Source organism: Colletes latitarsis, chromosome 10, assembly GCF_051014445.1.
Source record: "Colletes latitarsis isolate SP2378_abdomen chromosome 10, iyColLati1, whole genome shotgun sequence".
Classification (NCBI taxonomy): domain Eukaryota; kingdom Metazoa; phylum Arthropoda; class Insecta; order Hymenoptera; family Colletidae; genus Colletes; species Colletes latitarsis.
Genome location: NC_135143.1, coordinates 3,598,618 through 3,616,174, shown reverse-complemented (window position 1 = coordinate 3,616,174; position 17,557 = coordinate 3,598,618). Strand labels below are relative to the sequence as shown.

Here is a 17,557-nt window from a genome sequence, read left to right as displayed (position 1 = left end):
ACAAGAAAGTATGAAATTAAATTATAATTATAAAAAAAAATAAATTTTTGTTTTTTGAAAAATGCTTAAATTTGGCATTCCCTCTTTTTCCTGTGGATCCTTCGATTATTATCTCGAGAATGATACATGAAAAATATAATTACACAAGGAAAAACGATAAGAAATACGTAAAAAATAAAAAAAACTGTCACTTTATTTCAATTGTATAGATATAAACTCTATTTTTTTTAAATACATCAAAAATGAGTAGACCAAGACTCATAATTACTGTTAACTCATACAATATTATACTACAAGCTATTGCAACATGAATCATAAATATAATATTGCTGATTTGAACATATCTGGTCTCTGAAATCACAGCACGTGGTCACTTCTTCGTAACGTGATGACTAGTATGCATAATAAGCAGAAATCACTGAAGGTTAAGGCATTCAAGAAAAGTGTATTCTAAAATTTACTTCCTTTATATTCTGTAACGAACAAATATATTATAGTTATTCTGATCGTGAGATTATGTACATACCCACCTATCTAGATATACAAACACGAATTCATCTCTTCACAAATATATATCACTCTTAAAACAATAGTATAATCACTAGATTGTGCATTATTAAAATTAATTTGCAATGATATATTCTATTTGGTTAAAAGATAGAATATATTTTTGGTTTAAAATTAATTTGCAATGATATATTCTATGGTTGACTGAATGATAGAATATATTTTTTGTTTATAATTAATTTACAATGACTGTACAATTGTGCAATGATTGCATAACTTTAATAATATACTAAAATGATGTTTATGCACTTATATGTTGAAATATGCAAATGTCAAAGAAGAAAGATAAATAGCCTGAAGAGCACTACATTCGCAGGCACTTAGATTTTTGTTAATTACAACAGTAAACATGCAATTAACACTTGCACAATTTCTTTAAATGGAAATGCACAGTTTTTATTGCACAGATCGATTCTTCTGTTCGTTTTAAGTAAAAACCTATTAAGGTACAATAAATTATTAATTCTTGAAATATTGTAAAATAATATTTTTATTGACTAGTAATAATTTTTCCACTGGGATGAAATAAAAGTTCGAAGATTATGCTGTATTAAATTCGTAAGTATTTCGTTATCAATGCTTAATGATGTTCTATTATATAATTTTTTACTTTATACAGCTATTTCTTGAGTGCGAAGACTTCATTTTTTCTTTAGAAACTACATATGATATGAATTCAACAATCATCATGTAATTAATCATAGAATAAATCTACAATAAACTCATTAATAATTCATTATTGAAACATAGATAATTATAATCTCAAAAACAAACAATTCAAAAATTATTAAGGCAATCGAGATCAATTACAGCTAAGCTACTAGCATTATGATGTAAGAGACGCCTTTTATTTCAGATCTTCTGCAAATATCAATTCATTGTACAAAATTAAATTAAAGTTAAAATAACTTTATGAAGGTTATTTTTGCTGTTCGATTTATAAAAAAGGAAAGTATTTTAATCAAGAAAAATTCAAGTATTCTTTTTTACAGAAAGCGCATTTTAAAACTCCCTGAAAAAAGTTTTGACTATTAAAAAAAATTAATTTGTATAAACACGTATCTATATCGCGGTGTATGTTTGTTAACATAATTTCGTTTAAACGGCTTTTATATTTAAGTTCCGTATTCTCATCCAACTAATCTCTGTAAACTTGATACATATTTTACATAGAACAGTTAAACAAATTTTGTAATATATAATATAGAAAAAATTAAACAAAATCCTATTCATTGCATACTTAAATAATTATTATCCTTGACTGAAATAGTAGTAAAGTGATATGTTAGTGAGTATCCTGACGTATTCGTCTCTACTAATTATTCTCACAGATTCTACATAAAGAATAAAAAATGTCCTGTTGTTGTTTCGTAAGTTAGTAGTTTAAATATTTATTTAAAATCATACTAGTCTTGCAACGCCCAGTATAGCTCGACAAAGTTTGTAGAATCACCATGTACACACACGCACTCCCGAGGTTCCCAATTCATAATCAGACATGAAAGAAACCGCAAAAGAAATTAATTGTACTCATTATTTCGCAGACTACTACATGTGTATGCGTTCCTCTGCATAGTAGACTGATGATACAATATCGCTTCGCCGATCCTGATCATTCAACTTTCGGTCACACACTGAACACACCGAACTGTAGACGTCGTCGCATCCTATCTTCATTATCATTGTACTTAATTGATAAGTACTTAGCATTTACAGATTATAACGTGTCTACTGTGTTACGTATTTAAGGCTAGTGGTCGATCATTATGTTAATTTTTATCGCGAGTTGAGCGTATCCGGAGAATAAGTCGCGTCAGTCGGTAGTCGACCAGCAAGAAAGACGTTGATCCTGTGAGTAATCGATTTCGATCGAAATCAGAAGATTTTGGTAAGTTTCTATCACCAATTTGTTCCACGATTTGATGCATCGATGTCATCAATGTGATAAGGAAAGAATTTTGTTTGCGAATATGTGGATGTAGTTGAAGGCTACAATGTTATTCATACGTTCGGAAAAATGTTTAAAATTATTATCTATATAGTTATCGTACAGTTTTTTACTTGTTTTACATTTTCTTCTTATTTTTTTCATTATAAAGGTTTACAGTTGCATCAAATATTAATAATTATTGACCATTAGTCACAACTCTGCTAAAATTTGCTCAAAAGATCATACACATGTCTATGTTTTATTATGTGAATATATCATCGTTTGGCATATTGAAATCGTTGTTGTCTAACTTATTATTTTAAGAATCCTTAAATTGTCAATTTTTAAGATAAGGATCATTTATGTTTTGTCAATTACTTACTGGTGCATTTAAAAAAAGTAGCATGATGTGTAGCGTAAAAATTTATTAAAAACGAAACATTTATTTTCACAGTCTGGATACTTTGTATTGACTATAGAAATATGTGAAAATTTATTTTATGAAAGCGTTGTATAATTAAATTTTATTTCTTTTACGTAACTATTATTTCTATTATTATTTCTTTTTGTCTTACTTCGTGGATATACTTGTCTGATTGTTTTAAAATTAATTTAAAACATTTGTTCTGTGAAAAATTTTAAAACATTTATAAAAAGATTTCAGCAACCTGAAATCACTAGAAAAATATTTACAATGAATGCGATTCTGTTTGATCATTTCCTGTTCGAAACTGCTTAAAAGGGTAATTCATTTGAAACCAGTATACCGGTAATCTTGAATCCAGAATCGTATACAAAGCATAAGTATGTATGAGGAATATGTCATTTGTAGACCTTGACACGCATTCGCTTGAATCACTGTAGTTCTTAAGAACTCTATCTATAATAGTTTGGAGATACAAAAATTTGGTAATATTTGAGATCTTCTTGGAAAAAACTACTAAACATATTAACTTAAATTGTACTGTCGTATATAACGTGTACTTATAAACGTATGACCATGATTATCCCAAGTAAAAGATTCTTATTCCGTGTAAATGTACGATAATTTTAAGATTTGAAATTTCGATGAAATGCAATGCAAATAAAAATTGATCTATTTTATCTCCAAACCAGAAATGTGCAAAATTATTATCTAGATACAAATTTTGAGTAACTAATACACAATAAACAACTTTTGATCCGTTATTTGTTCAATAAAAACTATAATTTATATTACAAAGTGAAATTATATGTCATGACGAATAAATTGATGTACAGTGTATTTCTTATCTGCTATTCGAATATGTCCACTTCTGTCCCAAACTAGGTAGACAACATAGAAATGAAAAAATAACACTGTCAATTTTTCGAATTTTACCATGATTCAAATTTCGAATATAGTACGTAACAGTTTTACTAATTTTCATTCATTACAACGGGGGTACGTATTATACTTGTATCTATAAAAAAAAAAAAAAGAAAAACACTTACATATTCATTCTAATGACACCAATAACAGTGGCATTGACTCGGCTGCACTATATGAGCTTCTTTCTAAGTAATGAGCTGTTTACGAGTAATATTTACACACAAGTTTACACTTTACTGGAAATGAATTTTTTTTCTAGAAATTAAACAGATCTCTTAAAAGCATAACTAATAATACAAACAACAGTATCAGTTTTTTCCTTGTTTATAAACACAATATTATACATTATGGTGTCTGTGATTTATCAATCTCGTTGCCGAATTTGGTGAATAATTTGCGCTCAATGGCGCATGCGCAGTGGCGCATATTAACTACCGCGCGCAATCTGATATAGTGGAACGAGCGATTAGTGAAGCGGAGAACCGCGACATGGAAAACGTCAGTTGGGTGTTCGCGGAGCTGGAAATTTATAAGAGCTCCGTGCACAGATTCACTCAGATCGCGCTTGTGTTCGCCGGTATGTTTACTTCACAATCCTCTATTTGTTCGTGAACATAATTGGCCGTCAGATTTAGAGGTTAGATGACCTTTGTCCTTCGGTCGTAGCGAACGACTGTAACCAAGGGTGAGAATAGTGACAACAAAGCTGAATGCTTTTCGCGTTGGTCGTACGCGATATCGCGTTTTTCCGTCGTGATTTGCGGGAGGTGCACGTAAAATTTAAAACATGAAACATAGAAATACGACGGTGCTATAATTCAGTTTCAGTGTCGGAATAATGGAGATACAAGAAGGAGTCGTTCGTAAACGAACTTTCCGAAGTTATTTACAACATGTACCGCGTCGTTTGTCGGAAATAGTGGAGCATTTCTTCTATGGGTGGGTATAGAAAATAATTCGCATAAAGTAAACTATACGTTTTATATCGTCTGCCTCATATTTTCTCCAGACTTGGGTTAAGAATCGCTCGACGACCATTGAAATGGCTCATTGGCAGTACTGTGATAGTTTTAGTTTCTCTTTCCGGTTTATATTCCTTTCACCAAGAAAAGAACCCAATGAAGCTATGGGTTCCACAGGATTCCGATTTCATTCATGACACAGAATGGATGATTGATCAGTTTGGGCAAGGACTAAGAATAGAATCTATGATATTAACAGCTGACAACGTATTAGAACCGGAAGCTCTTGCGACAGTAATTATCACTTTTTCTGGAATTGTAGTGTGATAAAATGAGCTACGACTGTAATGCAAGCTGTACAATCTTATCAATAGCATGATGATTATATAAGTATTTAAATCGTTGCAGTTGAACGAAATAACGAAGCAAATTATTTCTGTACAAACTTCTGACCACATTGCATGGACAGACGTATGTTTCAAGTAAGCATTCTTCTGTGCATACAACCAAACAAATTTTATTTTATGATAATCATAAAATTTAGTAAGAAGTTAAATTAAGTTTCTTTTCTTTAATATGTAGAGTGCCTGTTATATCAGGTATTGTACATAGAAAAAAACGGAATCCAGAGCTTGATGATTTTTTTGAAATCGAGCCAGATATTAATAAAACCAGGCTTGAACCTGCGGTTCATGCTGACACTCAGCTGTATTGTAATATAGTGGACAATTTGCCAAAAGCTTGCCTTTTAAATAGTATTGTGGACATATGGGAGTATAACAATAATGTAATTCTTCAAAAATCCAAAAAAGAAATTCTCGATGACATAACCAAAGCAAAGGTTAGTCCTACCCTAGGACATCCGCTGAACTTTACAGAATTGTTAGGTGGCATAACAAGAGATGAACAGGGTAGAATTATCTCAGCTAGAGCTGTAAAAACACAATGGGCAGTGCATATAAATTTTTCAAAAGTGGATATGGATAACTTTGGAAACGATGTTGGAACAGCTGATTGGGTAAGGTAAGTTCATATAAAGGCCTGAATCATGATTTAAATACAAGTGTTACTAAATTTAAATGCATTGCAAAATTTTACAATAATGTTTATTATAAATTGTTTCATGTATATAACATATATCATATAATTTAAATAATATACATATATTAAGGGTTTTATATGATTTGGGCCTTATTGTATATTTAAAATGATTTTGTCAAGATCAATTTATGTTTGTTTACCACCAAAACTATCAGTTACTTCGTATGTAAACTATTAACAAAACTATGGAACAATTTTTCAAAATCAGTTCTATAGATTAATCTTAAAAATACTTAAAAATTCATGCAAATATATTATTTAGAGTTTATTATTTTTATAGTTTTATTCGTTAATTTTTATGTTGGTTATATTTTCAAATGTTTGGTTTAATTTGGATTAGCATGTTTAAAAATAATATAAACGTACCTCCTGCCTGAGTTTTGAAAATGGTCACCTCATCATTTATACACATGTCTAAGCAGTATTTTATGGAATAACCTCAGAACATTTCTGAATAATTCTGTCTGGTCACAAGCTCTGCGAGTAAAACTTCTTCCATTATCCGAAGATAATCACAATTTAGAAATATAAGTCTACAAAATAAAAAATAGACATTCAAATCTAATTAAAAACAAGCAGTTGCATACTTGGAAAGTGTATGGCTTCAATAAATTATTCGTCAAAGTGAAATATGCGCGCAAAACAATGAAGTGACTATTAACCTGTGAAAGAATGTATCAGATTGGAGATGTAAAATATTTATGGTTCGTTACAAATTTATTACAGTGGAATTATATGTTCAAAAAGTTTGTGCTTCTAATGCATGAATATATTATTCGTACTGCGTAAAAATATTGTAAGTTTAACTCGGAAGTTGACTTTTTATTGAACTCGGTGGTTTTGCCTAAACTGATGTTTTCTTATATGTATATGGTACACGTAATTTCCGGTCTCCATAGATTTCAAATTAAAATGTAGAAAAGAATGCATGTAGGATTGTTAAAAAAAAAAAATGAATAATACTGAAGTGATGGTAATTGTACGTGGCCAAATAAATAATTAAATAAAAATGTTTCTGTCAAATGTTACGGTTTGACGATTGAGTGAAGGGCAGAGCCAAATTATTTTTGACTCATGGTAACATTTTTTTATTTATGTATTCGAGAATAAAGAGTTTTATTTTTTAGATATTGGTATTAATTAATTAGATTTATTTAGACAGTATTAATAGAGAGTATTAGTACAAATATATTAATTTTTTCTTATTTATGTATAACATAATTTACATTATTTTTATGTTCTCACTATTAATAAATAAAAACATTTGTCGAATTTTGTATACTTTCAACACGAGCACTTCTAATGTGATTTATCTAATGTATCTATACTACTTTCCTTTAAATTGTAACAACATAAATTCTGAGTGAATACTAGTAGCCTTCTGAAAGACAATTTTCATGTTTTTGTTACTAATGCATCGAACATTTACGTAAATACGGTGCTTATATTGCTTTCCTTATATCGTCCTTCCATGAGAAGAAGGCACAACGTGTTTCCATCTCCACTTCTGTTGCAGTCTTGCAGTCCGCTGACTCACAGGTATTGGTCGAAAACGGTGACGATGCCAATTAGCAGATTGCAGCAAGAGTGGGGATGTAAACATGCTGTACCTTCTTCTCGTGGAAGGACGATACTAGATACTTCTTGTCGATTAAATTGCTTTTGAGTTTTCTTTAGCACGTTTTTTTGTTCTCCCAATACTCCTGTATCCATAGTTTCCTAAATTCTGTATTTATTTTTTCTTTCTTCTTACTTACGAGGGAAGTCTTACATTTTAACCTTATCGATTGTAATGAAATTTGGCTTGACAGATTTATGTCTATAATAAGTATAACAATAATTATAGGTAGTCAGCCAGTTTTGAAAAATAATCAATAAATTAGATGCACGAATTAATTCAAACGTCTCAAATTTTTTTTTGAAGATTTTTAAATTAACTATAAGCTAGATATTAACGACAAACTTATCTTGGGTATTAAAGGGTTAGATAAAATTAAAATTTACGAGTTTCATGTGTGTTGTCTGCTATTTACTTGGTTATAGATAGTAGGGTATTTTATAAATGTTACTATATGAAACTTTTTTGTTATTTTATCATGTAGAATCGATTTTGAAAAACTGTTTCATATTTCTGTTAATAATCTTCATGATGCATGTACACATCATGCAATACATATCGTTTCAATATTTAACTTCACTTTTGATCTTAGGCGAAATCAGTAATCATAATTTATTACTTCAGTTTTGATCTTAGACAATATCAGTACTCACAATTTATGACTTCGCTTAAATGATTATTTCTTAACAGTTGCATTTCTATTCATCTATTTAACATCCAGAATATTATAATATCAACAACTCTTCGAAAAAATGTTGTGGTGATTTATTTCTATAGTAGTTTACTTTTTATGTGTAGGCTACAGATGATGTATTGAAATGGGAACTGTCCTATTTGAATGTTCTGCACAGAAATGCAGAACTATTGAATGCTATGAGACGTGTAAATCATACATTGGCTATCTGGTACGAAGCTGGTAGAAGTTTTGGGGATGTTACTTTTGTAACAATGTTTGGAAATATTGATATACTGTCGATAGGATTCATTTTAATGTTCTTCTACGTTCTAGTCATATTTTCTGATTATAATTGGGTGGGATGGCGAGTAAGTTTTTTTTTTTTAATAAGACAATGTAATTGTACAATGTATCCTGAAAAACCAAGTTACAGGAGAATTGATATTTTGATTAAAAGCATATGTTATGATAGGGTACTGTATGTCTTTTTTAAAATACAATTTTTTGTAGATTTACCTCACAACTATAGGTCTTTTATGCGTGGGAGGTGCATTCATAACTTCAATAAGTATCTGTTCTGTTCTTGGAATTCCTTATGGACCTGTACATACTTCTTTACCGTTTCTTTTATTGGCTCTTGGGGTTGATGATAACTTTTTAATAATGGCATCTTGGAAAGAAATACACGCAGACAAGTCAAACCGAAAAAAGCCATTAGAAGAGAGGGTAGCTTTAATGTTAGGACATGCCGGTTCGGCGATTAGTATTACATCTCTAACCGATGTTGTTGCATTTATTATTGGTGCATCAACAGTAAGTTTAGACGAATTTAATCAATAATTTAAACAATTGTATACGTTGAATTAAATATACATATTATCGTATTTATTTTTAGATACTGCCATCGCTTCAATCATTTTGTATTTATGCAGCGGTTGGCGTCCTATTGACGTTTTTATTTCAAATCACATTTTACGTTGCATTTTTCACCTTAGACGCTCGACGAATAGAGAATAAACGGAATTCGATAATACCGTGTATCGTTCACGATAATTTTACACAAAAGTTTGTCAGACCGGAGGAAGAATTTTCATCAAAATTAATAAATAAATTGTATTCGAACGTGGTTTTAACGAAACCTGGAAAGTTAATAATAGTATTAATAACGATTGCCACGGCGTCAGCGGGCATTGTGGGTATATTGCAATTACAACAGTGGTTCGATCCACGGTGGTTTATACCAAATAGTTCATATCTAAGCAAGTATATTAGTATTAAACATCTCGAGTATCCTGATCGTGGTTACGAGGCAATCATTCTTATGGGGAATTTTAATTATACTGCCGAATTTCCAAAATTAATATATTTAACAGAAAGTTTTGCTAATTTATCAACGGTGGAAAAGTTGGATTCGTGGCCCAAAGACTTCGCAGAGTTCGTCTCTCAATATTATCACAAAGGTTAGCAATGTTTTTCAACAAAAACCTGAGAAAATGTCTCTACAGCTTTATTTATATTTGGAGAGATGAATCTGAAGGTCGAATGATACAATTTTTTTGAAATATAAAATTAACATTTGATCTATAAAAGTTTTTAATTTTAATCTTTTCACGAGGAAGTGCATTGGGTGAACGTACAAAGCATTTGTTTTATACAGGGTGTTCGATCACCCTTGGGAAAAATTTTAATGGGAGATTCTAGAGGTCAAAATAAGACGAAAATCAAGAATACTAATTTGTTGATTGAGGCTTCGTTAAAAAGTTATTAACGTTTATAGTTGCGCCTGTAGATAGGCAACCTGCGTATAGCTGCATGCGCGCGATAGTGGCGATTCTACAGGCGGAACTTTAAACGTTAATAACTTTTTAACGAAGCCTCAATCAACAAATTGATATTCTTGATTTTCATCTTATTTTGGCTTCTAGAATTTCCCATTAAAATTTTTCCCAGAGGTAGCCGAACACCCTGTATACGGTGTATATAACTTTTATTTAAAATAATTAAATTGTACGCGACCTTATTAGCCAAGTATTATAATTCCTTTACATAAATGATTGTTTACGAACATATAGACACAATTAATAATTGTTTAACAAGACTCCAAAATAGCACTAAAATTTTTTGCAAGTAACCAATAACTTGATAAACGTACGTATAAATGGGTGCCATAAAACTACATTTAAAATTAGTGAAGATATCCTACAAAATGTCATCATTCGATCTTTAAAATTTTTCAGATTCATTTTTTCGAGTATCATAAAAATCTTTCGGGGTACAGCTGTAGATTTTTCTTGTGAAACACGAAATAATAATCATTATTGAGACTGATAAATGAATTTCAATTTTTAGATTTAAGGATCACAATATTGGACGACGTCGATTTTTATAGTTACCTGTCCAAGTTCTTATTTAGCCGAAGTGGCGGCAAGTATCAGCGAAATTTTCGTTTCATTAAAGATCTAAAATGTGGACAAAGCACGCCACCAATTCTAGCAACCACCATAGACTTTAACTTCAAACGATTCTACGGTCCTCATCAGTGGATCCCAGCGATGGACGAAAGTAAAATGGTGGCACGCGATGCCGGGATTGACGGTTACGTTACAGTTTGGAGCGAAGTGTTCAGTCTGTGGGTGACCGATAAGCTAATTGCTCAAGAGGTCCTGCGCAATGTTTTGTTGGCACTGATTTGCGTTATGGGGATGACAGCTATGTTGATCGCCGAGCTGCAAACTTGCTTTTGGATCTTTTTGTGCGTACTTCTCACACTACTGAACGTCTGTGGATTCATGTACTTTTGGGGTCTGACGATCGACATCGCGTCTTGCATCGGTAAGGAATCTTTGTTTGAAGCAGAGTTGGATAAATTTTATTCACCAATAACAAATATACAGGGTGGGGCAGTAACTATTAGCACCTCAGATATCTTCGAAACTATAAGTTTCACAGAAATGTTTGCTAAAGTAAATTGCACAGTACGAAGGGCGCTATTGGGTGGCGATAATAGTTTTTTTGCAGGTGGAGGTATTTCGGACATTTGAAGGTCACATCCATTTTTTTAAATGGATCGGTATGTTTTTGCTTCCGTATCACGATAGAGGACCTTAAAACGAGTTCAACGACCTATTACACAAGGTCATTGAAGGTCATAGAAAGTAGAGAAAGGCGATAATACTTACGGTTTTGGTAGTAAATGAAACATACGTATTGTCAACAGTAGAGGAATGCGTAATGCTTACCGTTTACTTCACTGAGAATAAACACTGCTTGAAGGACACTTTAATAGTTTGCAGAGTAAGATAAACATCATAAGATTAGTATCGATAAATCGGTTAATCCGGCATAATGTATCCGTTTGAAGAGCAGGTTGATATGCTTCTTATTTATGGCGAATGCCAACAAAATTCTGTAAGGGCGAAAAACTTGTATGCTGAACGATATCCACATCGGTCTCAGCCTTCGCGTCAAACATTTAAAAATGTGTATGATAAACTTAGGCAAACCGGTAGTTTAAGTGTTCGTAAAAGTGAACGCCAGAAACGAGTAATTAACGAAGAAATGGAAATCGGTGTGCTCGCTAGTGTGTCTAGAAATTCTCATATTAGTTCGCGACAAATTGAACGCGAATCTGGCATTAGTAGGAGGAGCGTACTTCGCATTTTGCACCGTCACAAATTTCATCCGTATCACGTTAGTCTTCACCAAGAATTGCATGGGAACGACTTCATGAATTGCGTTGAGTTTTGTCGATGGGCTATACGTCAGATTCAAAACAATGAGCTTTTTTTTAATACCGTCTTATTTACTGATGAAGCAACATTCACAAATCACGGGAATGTTAATTTGCATAACATGCATTTATGGGCAGCGGAAAATCCACATTGGCTGCGACAGGTTGAACATCAAAAACAATGGTCTGTGAATGTAAGGTGCGGTATCATAGGTGATAAAATTATTGGACCTTATTTTATCAATGGAAATTTGAATGGCAACGTCTATGCTAATTTTATTAAGGATACATTGGGTCTTTTGCTAGAAGAGTTACCTTTATTTACACGACAAACCATGTGGTATCAACATGATGGATGCCCAGCACATTATTCATCGATTGCGCGAAGGGAACTCGATGAAAAATTTCGAAATCGTAGGATTGGACGCGGCGGTCCAATATCGTGGCCAGCTCGTTCACCAGACATAACACATTTAGATTTCTTTCTGTGGGGAACACTGAAAGAGAAAGTGTACAAAGAAGTACCAACTACATCTCACGATATGCAACAGCGAATTATTGCAGCCTGTGCATCAATAAGTTCTGACGCTGTAAGACTTGCAAGTCAATCAATCGTAAAAAGAATCCAACGGTGCATTGACAGTGATGGTCATCATTTCGAACACCTACTATAAACATGTTTCATTTACTACCAAAACCGTAAGTATTATCACCTTTCTCTACTTTCTATGACCTTCAATGACCTTGTGTAATAGGTCGTTGAACTCGTTTTAAGATCCTCTATCGTGATACGGAAGCAAAAACATACCGATCCATCTAAAAAAATGGATGTGACCTTCAAATGTCCGAAGTACCTCTACCTGCAAAAAAACTATTATCGCCACTCAATAGCGCCCTTCGTATTGTGCAATTTACTTTAGCAAACATTTCTGTGAAACTTATAGTTTCGAAGATATCTGAGGTGCTAATAGTTACTGCCCCACCCTGTATATTCTAAATTCATTCTGGATAACAGGTAAAAAAGGCATAATAGGAATCTAAAATTTTTATGCGTTATTCGTGAATAAAATTTGTTCAACTTTGGTATGAAGTAACATCTGTTGGATCATTCATTTTTTCTATTAATGCACTTATCCTCAGAGTGTGATAATTTAAAAAATATACTTATTTTTCTTGTGCCACTTGAATTCACTATAATCCTACGTGACTTTACAATTATACACTCAGTATTTATATTTTTGTACATTTATTTATTCTTATTACCATTGTGTATCAATTTTAACTTTAAAACAATAGTACAGGTAGTCTGTTCACAACAAATATTTTACAATGTATCACACCAGTATAGTTACACGTGGTACTTCGCGTTTCTTAAGCTTTTACAAACTTAAATGTTGTTAAATCGGCTCAAAATGAAAGAATTTTTACTGTCTCTTTTTGAGTTGGTCACCGTTCATGTTGTATAGAGTTTCTGTGGCAAGTGGATTATTGAAATCGTGGCAGTTTCGATACACTATAAAAACCTATACAGGGTGTTCGACCACCCCTGGAAAAAATTGTAATGGGAAATTCTAGAGGCCAAAATAAGACGAAAATCAAGAATATCAATTTGTTGATTGAGGCTTTGTTAAAAAGTTATTAAAAAATTTAATTAAAAAATTTGAAATCATTCACGGAAAAATTATTTTCGGTTGCGGGTGTCAATTACAATTGTTTTTGGTTATTATACATACACCCCTAAATCCTACGCATTTTCGGGGAAAAAATTCTTTATCGGATATCTAATGTGAGGCGAAAAATGGTTCCCCGAAATTTCTTGCATATCTTTAAAACGTCATAACTTTTGAACGGATTGAAGGATTTTAAAGTTTCAAAATGCAAACAACGCGTATTTTGACGAAGAATATGTAAAAATTCTAACAATATTCGAAAAGTTGTTCCTTGACCCCGTAAAGAGAGAAAACCCCCATAAAAATGGTCCAATATTCGAACGGTCATAATTCCTATAATAGTAAATGGATCTCATTGAAATTTTTCTCTGAAGTAGATCCATGAATACCTACAAAAAAGTGTTAGACAACTTTTCCGTACAGCGTCAATCAAAGTAATTAAAAATGAAAAATGAATTTTGTCTAAAGACGAAAAAAAAAATTTCAAATCGTTCTGGAAAACTTATTTTCGGTTGCAGGGTCAATTACAATAATTTTTGGTCAATAGACATACCCCCGAAATCCTACCGACTTTCTAGACAAAAATTCGAGGTGTAAAATTTTTCGACAAAATTAAAAAATTTCAAATCGTTCTGGAAAAATTATTTTCGGTTACGGGGATCAATTACAATCATTTTTGGTGAATAGACATACCCCCCGAAAACCTGCGGATTTTCGAGAAAGAAAATTCACTACGGACGAAACTTTAAACGTTAATAACTTTTTAACGAAGCCTCCATCAAGAAATTAGTATTCTTGATTTTCGTCTTATTTTGGCCTTTAGAATCTCCCATTAAAATTTTTCCCAGGGATGGTCGAACACCCTGCATACATATGCAATGTTTGTAATTGTAATGATATACTGGGAGTTAAACAAACGATCATCGTAGGTTACTCTTAGTTTGTAGGCATTATCGATGGCAGAGAATAGCATATTATCGAGCATATAAGGTTACATAATTATCTGTCGATTTCGAGTTATACTCATTACATGACACTCGGAAATATTAAGTCTGTTATTTACGCACTACGACTGAAGCTTATTAACCATTTGCATCATGGCTCTACTTAAGTTGTTGGGCTCAAACATTCGTGTCATCCAAACGGCGGTTAGCCCATATGATACTTTGTACTTGCTAACGAAATCCTATATTTTTACCCATGCTGGCCTTGACTAAACGCGGTTTTGTGTGATAAACCTGGTCGACTCAACGAAGCCCAAACAAACAGTAAAAACAGCTGAAATGCTCACAGATTGACAACAATACACGAACCGTGTTATATGCGAAATGTTCCGCAGTCGGTGATACAAAAAGGTCAAGCCTCGCGGACTAGTTCGCGCTCGGTGACAAAAGACGATCATGCGTCATATTATTCACAATGCAAAACAATTTGAGATCATCGGTATAAGAAAATAATGGCCAAGCCTTTGATAAAGATAATAAATACTAATGGGTTAAAATGAGAACTTTGAAGAATATCTGATAATTCTGTAACCTTATGAGATGATCTCTTATTTTAATAATCTGACATTGATATGTAAGGAAATTGCATAATATAGCGAGGATGTTTCCTCTAAAATCAAAATTAAATACCTTTACATGGTTCAATGTCTAAAGTTGTGTTTAATTTCCAGTTTTGTCCCCATATCTTAACTCTATACAGCACATTGGTTAGTATTAGTGACAATTTGCTTCAACGATTTACCTCGCATATTTACACGCTCTTGCATAAATAAATCTAGACGTATACGTTCCACCACATTCATATTTTTTGTTACGTTCCCCCGTGCTTAGCTTCTTACGCAGTACATATAGAGTCAAAGTGATTATCGCTGTTACGTTTTCACTGTTCAGGTCTGGAGCTGGGTATCGGTTTGTCCGTGGATTACGCGGCTCACGTTGCACACGCGTTCGTGCACGCCGCGTCCGAAACCGGAAGCGAGGATCGCATGAAAAGAGCCCACGTTGCAGTGAGGTATATCGGCGCGGCGGTTGCATATGGCGCGGGCTCGACCTTGCTCGCGCTCTCCATGATGGCATTCTCGGAGAGTTATGTGTTCCACGCGTTCTTGAGGATCTTCATCTTGGTGATAGTGTTCGGTCTTTGGCACGGGCTGTTTCTCCTGCCGGTTATACTGAGCACAATCGGACCGCGGAGTCTGCGATTGTATAAAACACCGCGGCCGTCGCCTGAGAAAAACGAGGAGGAAGCGATCGACACCATCACCAGTCCGCTGAATAAAGAAACGGAGAGTTAAGAGAACGCACGTCATTATGATTCTTTATCAATAATATTTATTTTTGGTTCAATAAACATACAAAATTATTACACTATCCGTACTATTAATCACACATTTATACAAAAATAATAATAATAATAATAAAGGTCGGATAACTTAAAAACGGCATTATTTATATATATATATTTATATTTATCTAATATATTAAGATTAAAAAAAAAACAAAGTACAAAATAATGTAGCAAGGTTGATATAGATTTATTAATAATAATTATTGATCGGAAAGGAACATGACTATTATAAACGTAACGTAATTGTGTTGCTTGGATGCGTTATCTTTTTTTTTTATGTATAATCATAATTAATGTTTACGACGTAAAAATGAGCGGCGAGGGAGCGACCCCGGATTGATTGGCAAGCTCCCTCCGCTGCCTCTCTCAGTCTTACACAGTCCACGGACATTCATGCATTCTATCATTCTCGGTCTTTTCTGTTTGTCATCCATTATTTCCTTCTTTTTTTTTTTTTTTTTTTTAATTTTTTTTTTTCGTTATTTGGCTCGTTTCTTCAGGATCATTGTTTTGGCGGGGGATCGAGGTCACCGTCCGAGAAGAGACGAACGGACAAACAAAAAGACCTTTACGTATCCTCAAGCGTACACGGTCACCCATTGACAGAGACATTCTGCAGAGGCGCACGATTCTCTCGAAACACGATCTCAGCACACACACACACACACACACATACACGGTAGAGTTAGACTGCCGGGGCAGCAAGCCACGCACGAACGATACGGCGATACACATCTCCTTAATTAGTCGAATTTTACAAATTGGGATCGTACATTCCATAATTAATGAGGAACCATCGATACAATAATAATATTTACTTAGCAAAACGTGCCGATCGGTAGTGTGGCGAAGGACGCGTGATGTGCGAGCACAGTTAAACGCGTTACGAAGAAGGGAGAAGGGGCAGTTTTGATGATGACGATGACGGTGACGATGGCGATGATAATAACGATGATATCGGTGGTGGAAGGGGATGATAAGTTGGCGCAGGAGGACGTTGGTAGAAGGGAAAAGAGAAGGTAGGTTCTCTTTGTTGTTCAAGGGTTGACAACCGACCGTGGGAGAGGGTGGGTGGGTGGGTGAAGATGGGTTGTTGGATACTTTGGAAAGTTGCACATCAGCTTGCCAGGAATTCAAGGTACACGCACTTTATAGGAATACACCATGGGAAAGACACTCAGGGCAGACACTGACATAGAGACTAGGCTACCAGACTATATGTATACCTATCTAAACGTGTAATTAACGTACGCACCGCGTACACACGGTACGCTCGCACTCCGCCCGCCAGTCGGGTTCTTTTCGCTTTATTATTTTTCGTTTTTCTTTCATTTTATAATCAGTAAGCGCGCGTAAACGCTCCGTACACTTACTTCCATCCCTTGCTTTCCACCTCTCTTTCTCTAATCTCGCTACAACTCCTTCCCACTGCTTTGTTTAACGTTTTCTTTTCTTCCCTCTTTTCGTATCTCCTCCCTTTTTTTTCTTCTGTTTAATTATTATTATCATCGTTTTATTACAATCAGCGATCGCGTCGTAGTCGTGCTTTTATAGTAAACGCTATGTAGTCTTTATTACTCAAGCTTATGCCCAAAAATCT

General features: G+C 33.5%; 1 protein-coding gene across 2 annotated transcripts; it reads left to right on the top strand.

Moving 5' to 3' along the window:
- Window positions 1–2,136: 2,136 nt before the first annotated feature.
- Window positions 2,137–16,049, top strand: LOC143346029 (patched domain-containing protein 3). Of its 2 annotated transcripts, none has more exons than XM_076773746.1 (10): window positions 2,137–2,455; window positions 4,671–4,787; window positions 4,858–5,104; window positions 5,219–5,292; window positions 5,393–5,828; window positions 8,328–8,573; window positions 8,716–9,018; window positions 9,101–9,665; window positions 10,555–11,037; window positions 15,501–16,049. In XM_076773746.1, exons 2-10 carry the CDS (start codon window positions 4,687–4,689, stop codon window positions 15,902–15,904), a joined length of 2,859 nt encoding a protein of 952 aa, XP_076629861.1. In that variant the 5' UTR covers window positions 2,137–2,455; window positions 4,671–4,686; the 3' UTR covers window positions 15,905–16,049. The 2 variants fall into 2 exon arrangements, with proteins under 2 accessions (XP_076629861.1, XP_076629863.1); XM_076773748.1 differs by lacking the exon at window positions 2,137–2,455 and adding an exon at window positions 4,274–4,425.
- The last annotated feature ends 1,508 nt before the right edge of the window (window positions 16,050–17,557 follow it).